The sequence below is a fragment of the Leuresthes tenuis genome, unplaced genomic scaffold, assembly GCF_036924035.1.
Source record: "Leuresthes tenuis unplaced genomic scaffold, fLeuTen1.0.hap1 SCAF_10, whole genome shotgun sequence".
Classification (NCBI taxonomy): Eukaryota; Metazoa; Chordata; class Actinopteri; order Atheriniformes; family Atherinopsidae; genus Leuresthes; species Leuresthes tenuis.
In genome coordinates, this window is record NW_027325364.1 from 14,526,441 (window position 1) to 14,535,558 (window position 9,118).

The 9,118-nt window shown below is 44.4% G+C and overlaps 1 protein-coding gene across 1 annotated transcript; it reads right to left on the reverse strand.

Moving 5' to 3' along the window:
- Nucleotides 1–735: 735 nt before the first annotated feature.
- On the reverse strand, nt 736–9,082 carry pdp1 (pyruvate dehydrogenase phosphatase catalytic subunit 1). Its single transcript, XM_072394325.1, has 9 exons — nt 8,996–9,082; nt 6,959–7,223; nt 6,715–6,882; nt 6,107–6,318; nt 4,792–4,873; nt 4,245–4,339; nt 3,963–4,131; nt 3,665–3,883; nt 736–2,462 (listed from the first exon to the last, which is right to left on the reverse strand). The coding sequence occupies exons 2-9, from the start codon at nt 7,208–7,210 to the stop codon at nt 2,082–2,084; spliced, it is 1,578 nt and encodes a 525-aa protein (XP_072250426.1). The 5' UTR covers nt 7,211–7,223; nt 8,996–9,082; the 3' UTR covers nt 736–2,081.
- Nucleotides 9,083–9,118: the final 36 nt, after the last annotated feature.

Here is a 9,118-nt window from a genome sequence, read left to right on the forward strand (position 1 = left end):
ATCTCCACTCCTCAGTCACACAACGTGTTGTTGCTTGGAGTCATGTGAATGTATTGATCAGTTACAGAGAAACTGTCGGATCCTCTTTTCAGGCGGAATAAGTCAAGTCTGTTTAATTTACACTGCATCATTATTCTCTGGCACTAAAACTCCCAAATCTCTCTGTGATAGCGACTCCTTTGCAGTTGATGCTTTCATATAAACCTTGTTTATGACCAGCACATGAAAACAACAATAACCTTTGGTTATTAGACTAAACAAGGTTTTAAAATATGGCCATTTCAGACATAAAGTTATACAGCCACACCAGGTAGGTTTACATTAGCCACTGAAATCTTATCAAGCAATGGTGATGTCTAGAATTTCCTTCAATTTTACACGTAGATTTTCAATTACCATTTCTAATCCATTCTATAAGGCAAGTGCACAAAAAGCCCAGCTGATGAGCTCAGGCTGCAGTGCCATCTAGTGGTGGTGACCGAACCACCGTCATGTCAGATGATTGGAAACAATTTGAGGAACAAACTGGGTTGCTCGCTGTGTCACATTTCGATATCAAACCGTCCAGAAGTGACATCACCCGACACGTAACCCGAGAGCCGCTGACCTTTCGGTGTTTGCAGATGAGCAGGACTTCCCTGCTTTTTTCCCCCCCAGGGATTTGGAAGCGTGTTCACCTGCTGGTCAGCCTGTATCAATATGGACACACACACACAAAAAAAACAGCACCAGGAGTTGTGTGCTCAGCTTTTTATTCCATATACAAAACTTAACCCACATAAGTTAGAATTTATACATACAACAAGAAAAGATGTGTAACATACTGCTGAAGCTGAATAAATATTTCATGTTCAAACAGCCTCCTTCAAATGTAACTGCAGCTCATTCACAGGATTTAAAAACACTTTGACATGCAGCCACGAGCCCGCGATTCATTAGCAACTGTAGAGTATGAGGAGGTCTGCTTTACCACTGCTGTGAATAATAACACAATCCAAAGCCAAAACAAACTGTCAACCACACAGCTAATGACCTGTCGGAAAAACAAGCGTGCCGTTTTTTTTTTTGTTTTGCTTTATAGAGAAGAAGCTGCGGTGGAGTTCAGAGAGTGTGTCTGCTTAAAGGTTGCATTTACAGACACTCTGTCCCACCGGCCAAAGCAGCATTACATCACACATCGTGAGTACTTTTTCCACAAAGAAGCAGTATGGTAACCAAGTGATGTCAAGGACTTTTTTTTAACAACATTCAACAACACAGTACTAATGTCTTTTTTGCTCTGTGCTACAGTGCACTGGTTTGAGCTGACAATATTCAGTAACTCTGATTCAACCTTTCTGGCCTGTGACCGCAAATGTTTAGCGATTAAGCGCTCAAACCACATTCCTTCCCTCGCATGTCGGTTCGTGTAACAGAATTATCATTCTCTCATCTCCTTGTACTCAACTTGTGACCCATCAGATTCATCTTAAAACTCACTCGTTGTGCCACATAATATCCACAAGAGAGGCCTCCTCTCAGTATGAATGTTAAGATCTTAAACCTTAAAAATCCCCAATTAAATATGATAGAGACAGCGCTGTCAATGCAGAATCAGCTCCTCTGAAACCTAAAGAAATAAAAACAAAAGGATGCAACAGTGTTCATGGTAACAACCCCCCCTCCCCCCACGCACAGAAGGATCAGAGGACGTGAATATGCTTGGATTAAAATCCAGTCAGAGCTACAGAGCTTTTCAGCAGATGATGCGGCTGAACCAGTTTTGGCACAAAAGTTAAGTCTGTAGCAGCGTAACATCAGCAACACCGACAGGTGTGTGTAGAAACACGTGCTGGACGAACCCGGCTGCATAAATAACATTTTGTTTTGGTCTGATCCCGTTTTGAACGGTGACCTTTTAGCCTCACAACGAAAGACTTTCTGTTCATATAAACATACGTGTTCTTCACATAAATAGTGTTAAAACTGCGGGACAGACGTCTCGTGTGGCCTGCTCGTCCACAGAGTGTGTGTAGTTTCAAACCTTCTGCACGCAGAGGTGTGTGTGTACGTGCGGCGGAGGCGAGCGCCTTCTGAGCCGCTCAGGATTGCTCCTCTTGTCTCTGTGCTCCGATCACATGAGGGTTGAACTGAGTGATGATGATGGTGATGTCATCGCGGTACATGCGAGCCAGCTCCTCGGGTAGCGACAGCATTTTTGACAGCCTCTCGTGGTCCACCGTCCCGAACTCATTGTTTCCCACCGTGTGACGCATCAGGTGGGTCGCCGAGTTCTGATCCTCGAAGGCCGAAGACATGCGAGCCTTTCGCTCTTCGAGCAGCCCCTGCATTTGTCCCAAAGTGACTTTGTAGCCTCCGACTGTGAGTGGCTGGCGCTGATGCACCCCTGTTAAATACTCCCCAACAACCCGAATCACTTCCTGCCTGTGGAGGGTCTCCCAGAGGCCGTCTGAGCCGATCACCTGTGGACAGAGGGGAGCCGTGGTTTAAAACAACAACAACAAAAAAAGAAACAATCTTTAACAGACACTGAGTCTAATCAGAAGTCTTTTTTTCATATAAAATGTGAGAACTCTTTCAAAGCACCCAGACACAGAAAAGAATAAATAAAAATCTAACTTACGTCATACAATCATGAACCTAGAAAGATACATTATTCCTCTCAAGAACACCTTCTGCTTTTTTGTGAAGGGCCATTCTATTCAATTCTTCAAAAATGGCACAGCTTACTCTTCTCTTTTGATGGAAAAAAACCCTCAACAACAACAACAGGTGCATCTGGAGGATATGAACCACGTCTGACGACCACAAAAGGTACAAACATCAGGATAAAGAGCTCATTCATCAGTTCTCAGGACTAATTAGCCGTGACTCAGCTTCTGATGTGGGTTGTCTTTGGTCAGAACATTAACACCCCCCTTCTAAAATGTGAGATAAAAGATCCCCATGTGTACCACTTTCACTGGAGCATTTTGGACAAGTTCAGATCTCTGACTCAGTGCCCACTTTTCGGATCCATTCATCGGCTTGAATAGATACCCACTCTGTGCTGTTTAACCTGCCCAGTGAAACCATCAGATAACACAGAGCCCGACCTACAGGCAGACCAAGCAGAATATCATCAGTAAAAAGGAAAGAAAAGAAAAAAATTAGTATATATAAATAAGGTTTAATTAGCCAGTTTATTTGGTTCTGTGAATGGATTCATCCAATCTCTTACATACTTTATTTAGTATGACTTTAAGAATGGAAACATCATCTTCCTGCTTAACTAGCTGGCTGCCTGCTACAGCCTACAACTGTGACGAAAGAAAGGCAAACAAACACGAATGGGATCCATTTAAATGTATAGGTTTCAGGGAGCGGAGTTAGATTGTTGTGATGACTTTGAAACAGTTGAGAGATGTTAACAAAGCTCCACCAAGGTCAACAGTCCACTCCTCTACAACAAATGCCCCAGAAGATTTAGAATATTTTCCTAAAAGAAGTCTGATCCACACCGAAACCTACTTTGTTCTTTATTGAGTTTCACGTAAAATCGGCCTTCAGATGAATAGAAATAAAAACATCCCCTCCGCTGGGGAACATGAACTTGAAGCCCTTTTTCTTCACCTTGAAAAACCTGAATAAAAAAAAAAAACAATGCAATGATGCTTCTTCTCACCATGAAGCGATCCTGTGGCCGCAGTTTGTGGTACGTGATCTCAGGCTCGGCGGTCAGATAGGGCGGGGTGTGGTAATTTGGAGGGATGAACTTGGTGTGCTCGTTTTCATGGAGCTGATCCGGTCCGGACTCCAGCACGCGCCTCTGCAGCTCGATGCTCCACTTGAACTTCACGTCCCCGAACGCACGGAACGGCATGAGCAGGCCGAGCAGGCGGTCCTGGGCGAAGAAGAGGACGTGAGCGGGTTAACAAACGCCTTCATAACAAACGCACTGAGCAAACTGGAAGGTGCACTACCTGACGTATGACCGTCTTCCTTTCCGATGGAGGGTGCTCGCTCCGTATCCGAGCAACCTCGTCCTCGTTCTGTGCGCTGTGGTCATTAGACAGTGTGTGAGCAGTGAATGAACCATCCTCCTCCTGCACCCCGAGCACAGCCCGAGCGTCTCCTGCATTGGCTATAAAGCTTCATAGAGAAGAGAGATACGGACAGATGGAAGAAGAAAAATATATTTGACCTTCAGAGAACTGCTTGAACGCTTTTGTTAGAGTGAAGTGAAATGCATAAATTCTTCATACAGGTCTGGTCCGTCGATGTGAGCCACACAGGCCGTTGCTCCGGAAAAGGCCACTCTCAGAACCCAGTAGTGCAGATAAGCATTCGGGTCTCCAACCTGCAAGGCAAAGGAACCCAGTAATCCTCAGGAATGGTTATGTCCCCGGGTTTGTATTACGTGGAGATCTGGTGACACCTTAGCTCCTCTATGAACCATAAAAATTTATATTTGGATGTACAAATTCTTATCGCTGCAAGCCTGGATTAATGGCGATATTCAATGCCACATGACTTGCAACTTGAATCAGAGTTTCAGGTTTGTGGATGGCGCAGATATGACAAGTTTCGTCTTCAAGGTTTTGCCTGGACGTTTAATCCTTAGTTTACCTGAGGAAAAAGGCAGGAGAACAATGGCAGCGTGTGCAGCACAAATGGGGGTTAGATGCCTTGTCCAAGGGCACTTCAGCCACGAATAGTGGAGCAGGGACAGAGCCACATCCAAAGCTGCTTCTCTTTGCCCTGTCAGAACCAGCAGCAGCGTTTCACATTAAAGCCAGAGGCAGTTCCCACCTGAGCTTCCAAGGAAATGTCGTTGTCCAGCCTCTTGAAGGCATTTAGCAGGGCCTCGCGAGTGTCTGGAACCTCGCCTGGGCTGGAAAAGGAGAGCGATATGTGAGAAGAAGACAGAGGAGGCCAGAAGTCAAGAACAGATGGGCCAAAGTTGTGTGGGTGTGTTGCTACATGGTACAAAACTGGAAACCAGTCTGTCCAGTCTGAAATCCTCACCCAGCAAATGAGTAAAGAGCGTTTCTTTGTAAAAGACTGAAAAGGGCAAATTGCATTTAGAAACATTATATGTTTATGTTTATGCATTTAGCATTTATCCAAAGCGACTTACAGGCAGGTAGGGTGAGGGTGTCTTGGCTAAGGACCCCTACTGGATGTAGTACCTTTCATGCAGGGGATTTGAACCCAGCTCACCCACATGAAAGGTGGCAATCTTACTTCTACACTATCCACTATATCTTCTGCACTATATATTCTATTTACGCATAGAGTCATGAAAAAAAGGACCTCTTAGAGTTTTAAGGTACGTTTTCACATAATGCCAAGTAGGAAAGACATCAGCAGTCATCTTAGAGAAGCAACTGTTGCTGCCCATCAGTCTCGGAAGCATTAAAGGACCATTCCCAAGCTATTTAGACACCATCATTGTATTAAATGTTCAATTACAGAGTTCATGACAGTATATGTACTGCAGGAGAAAGCTTCTTCTCTCTTAAAAAAAAAAAAAAGGAGATGGCAGCACCGCTTGGGTTTAAAAAGTTACATTTTAACTAAGCACAAAACTTCTGGAGCAACGTCCTTTGGACAGATGAGACCAAAGTGGAGATGTTTGATCGTAATGCACAGCAGCACAAACACCTTATACCAACTGTCAAGCATTTTGGTGGAGGGCTGATGATTTGACTTTTTTTGCATCCCAAACGCAGCATCAATCTCCAGCATCAACTATAAATGAATGTTCTTAAACTTAGACACTGTAAAGCAGAGGGATGTGAGAAACGGTATGTGTTATAAAGGAAACCGTTACTTCAAGTTATTGCTTCGACAGATAGTTCTAACGCTTAATAAATTGAGGGATGTACTTAGTTTTTCCATACAGACGACCAGATGATTTTCATTATGTCCTGATACATTTCTTTTTAATCACTGCATTTACGGTTGACAGAAGACATGAATAAACTGAGGTCGGGTTTGTTGTTCCAGAGTTTGACGTTACTGTTACCCAGCAGCAGAGAAAAAATGTTCAACTACACACGAGAAGCATAATTCGGGTTACTTCATACATATTGCTGAGAATCACCTGTTGATTTTTCCTCACCTGGTTAGGTCTATCAATTCCTGCCAGTATGTTCGGAGGCTGTTGAAGTAGAGGGTCTGAGCCTCCCGGCTGAAGTAGTCGTTGGGATGTTTGTGCCACTGCAGGATGGGACTGAGGGCCCTGCCGGCCTCCACTGCAGCCTCCAGCTCACACAGGGTGTCGTGGGGAAGCAGTGAAACTGCTATGTAGTAAAACAGCCTTTCACTCAGCGCCTGGAGCAGGAATTAAAGAATTCCAATTTGTATGAGAAAACAGTGTCACTGCAACAACTACATGAACATGCAAAGTTCACTTGACCAATAATAACCTGACCCCACAAAGTATGCTAATTATTTAGCATTACATTTTTGTACTTTCAGATTGTCAGTAAGATTACACAAAAACTACCAGACTGAAACTCACTGCCCTTGGCAGGAGAAGAGAGGCGTGGCCACATCGATGGTGAGCGGCCTGAATCACATTCAGGGGCTCAGGAAATGTTGTCAGTGACCCATTAGTTGAAGTCAAGTATGAAATGGTACAAAAGAACATTTCTCTCTGGCATACCTCAATCGCTGGAGAAACCCTGCCAAGAAAAGCAGAAAAACGGACCCAATTAACAGCTTTACCTGAGCGCAGGCGCAGCCAGCGTGGCCATCAAACACACCCAGGAGCATTCCTCGTGTCTGCAGGCACGTCGCTGCACTCCGGCGATCCTCTATGGGAGCATTGGCTGGAAGCTGATTGCTTTCGAAACCCATCACAGACGACACATTCTTTCCATCAAACTCTGGCACCTGGAATCACAGCGTAACAATTGGTAGGATGAAAAAAAAGCGAGACTTTGTTTTCAATGTGTACGACGACACCAACCTTGAAGCTGTACTCGTTGGCTTTCAGAATGGAGTTGACCTGAGGGGGCGTGAGGATGTAGCTGTGGAGCACTGAGGACGTCTGGTAGCTTTTTGATGGCTGGCATCTCTGCAACATGTGGGACGGCTGTCTCGAGGCAGGGCGGTGCGTGATGGGACCTACCTGGGACTGGTGGTGTTGGCATGGTAACAGACTGGAAGCAAAGACCTTGGCACGGGGCAAACCCCTGAGCAGCTGAGAAGTCACCGGCATTGCTGACCGCGCTCTGCAGAAAACACAAAACCCTAAATCACCGCTGTGTACACACCTTTGGACGAAGCACGTCAAGAGGTCAGAAGTACAGGAGTCTGGAAGCATCAGCTGGAAAAAGACGCATTTATCTACAGAAAACAGAGTGTTCCCTGAATACACCATTAAGCAAACATTGTTCAAACAAACTGAGACTATGTGATGAGGTGTGACTGTTGGGACAGATAGGCAGTTCCAGCAAAACACACCACAAACTGGGTGTGAACAAACAAAAACTGCGATCTACCACAATGCCCCAAAGCAGTGAATGTCTGTGTAATCGATCAATCTTTCTTTTTACTCGATCCCTGCTGTGAACATTCACATATTTTACTTGTGGGCTTTAAACAGGTTGTTGATTAACCACATGCACTGGATCCGCAAAGACCTACACTTCTGTGGACTTTACATTTCCCTGTTCCCTTGACGATTGTGAAACCAGACATTAGGCTAAATTTGTTTCAATGCCAGAGACGCAGAATAATTCGAGGCAATCGAATGCGAAAGAAGCAGAGAAAGATAAGAAAAGATCAAAAGGTGTGATGTCTATGTAAAGAATGTTTCGAATACTTCTGGCCACTCAAGTACTTTCATTGACAGGTAAAGTTATGTGTTTTCTGCCCTTGAAGGTCAGACTTGAATATACTTCCAGGCACAATATGGAAGGGGGGAGAGGAAATCAGGGGAGAGAGCAGTGTAAATATGAATAGAGGATTTCTTTGGTCAAATTCTTCTGATTCATCCATTTTGCACATCTTGCCCAAGTGCATTCACTGCATGGGTGTTGGAACTGGAATCTTATCTTGTAACTCTGACAAAAGCTGACGTGCCATAATGTCAAATAGGGGTAGTGCTGAGCTTCATACAGGTATGTGACACTAACAGGAGCTTTAAGGCTCAACATTTTGAGACAGTTACATATTTTGTCTTGAATCTTGAAACTCTAAATAAGAGAAGGCACCAGCGGAGTTGACAACAGACTTGAGTTGCAGCTTTCCACTCTTCTAAAAGTCTAGGTCAACAGTGCTGCACGCTCTGTTAAAAATAGCTTTGGCAGTAATTCAGCCCTGACATTTGGTTCTCTAGAAATGTTGTGACTGGTCATGGCCAACTGAACCACATCCTGACTGAGTCCCTCCATAAAATCTGCTCTAATTTTCTAACTTAAATATATCTGCAGCCCCTAATAGGAAATCTCCTTCATGTGTCATGTTAATGAGGAAAGGTGCAGCAGGAGAAGTGAGGACTCAGGCTGAAAAACAGGGCACTTGAATGTTTTCTGACTGACCCCGCTGTGTTGAAACAAGAGATTTAGACAAAAGACCACCTTAAATTCAAACTAAGTATGAGTCACACAGACCACTGAGGGCCCATCCCAACTGTGAGCTCGCAAAGAAAGTTGCCATGTTTGTTGACATCACTAGCTTCTCCGAGCTAATTGCAAAGCGGGAATAGATACCAATAACCTAACATCAGAACAATTTCTGAGCTGTGCAATGATAACAAACGATGCCACAAAATTACGTAAAGAGATGGTCGGAAATCAGCTCTCAAATTCAAACTAAGTCAGTCAGAGAGGTAAATAAGCCAAATATGTGCTAATAGTAGCTGGTTGTGTGCAGGTTACACCCACCAACAAACGTCAAACTGGTGTTTTTACATAACTCATCGCTGCACCGGGTATAACATCTCTCAGTCCAAGTGTAAATAACCCTCTCTGTGAGAAAACGGAGTAAAATTCGGACTTACCTCAACCGTGGGATGAGAAAAAGTTCATGACTTGATGCCAACCCCTCCGCTCTGCACTATTCCTGAGCGCCGCACCTCAAAGTGAACGCTGATTGGCTGAACACCGGCATACGCCATGACGTC

Excerpts from the sequence above, each read along its gene's own strand:
- pdp1 (XM_072394325.1), bottom strand. The coding sequence starts at position 7,210 with ATGCCGGTGACTTCTCAGCTGCTCAGGGGTTTGCCCCGTGCCAAGGTC. Across the intron at positions 6,883-6,958 it reads CCAACGAGTACAGCTTCAAG|GTGCCAGAGTTTGATGGAAA; the intron begins GTTGGTGTCGTC and ends CTGTGATTCCAG. Across the intron at positions 2,463-3,664 it reads GGCCACAGGATCGCTTCATG|GTGATCGGCTCAGACGGCCT; the intron begins GTGAGAAGAAGC and ends CTCTGTCCACAG.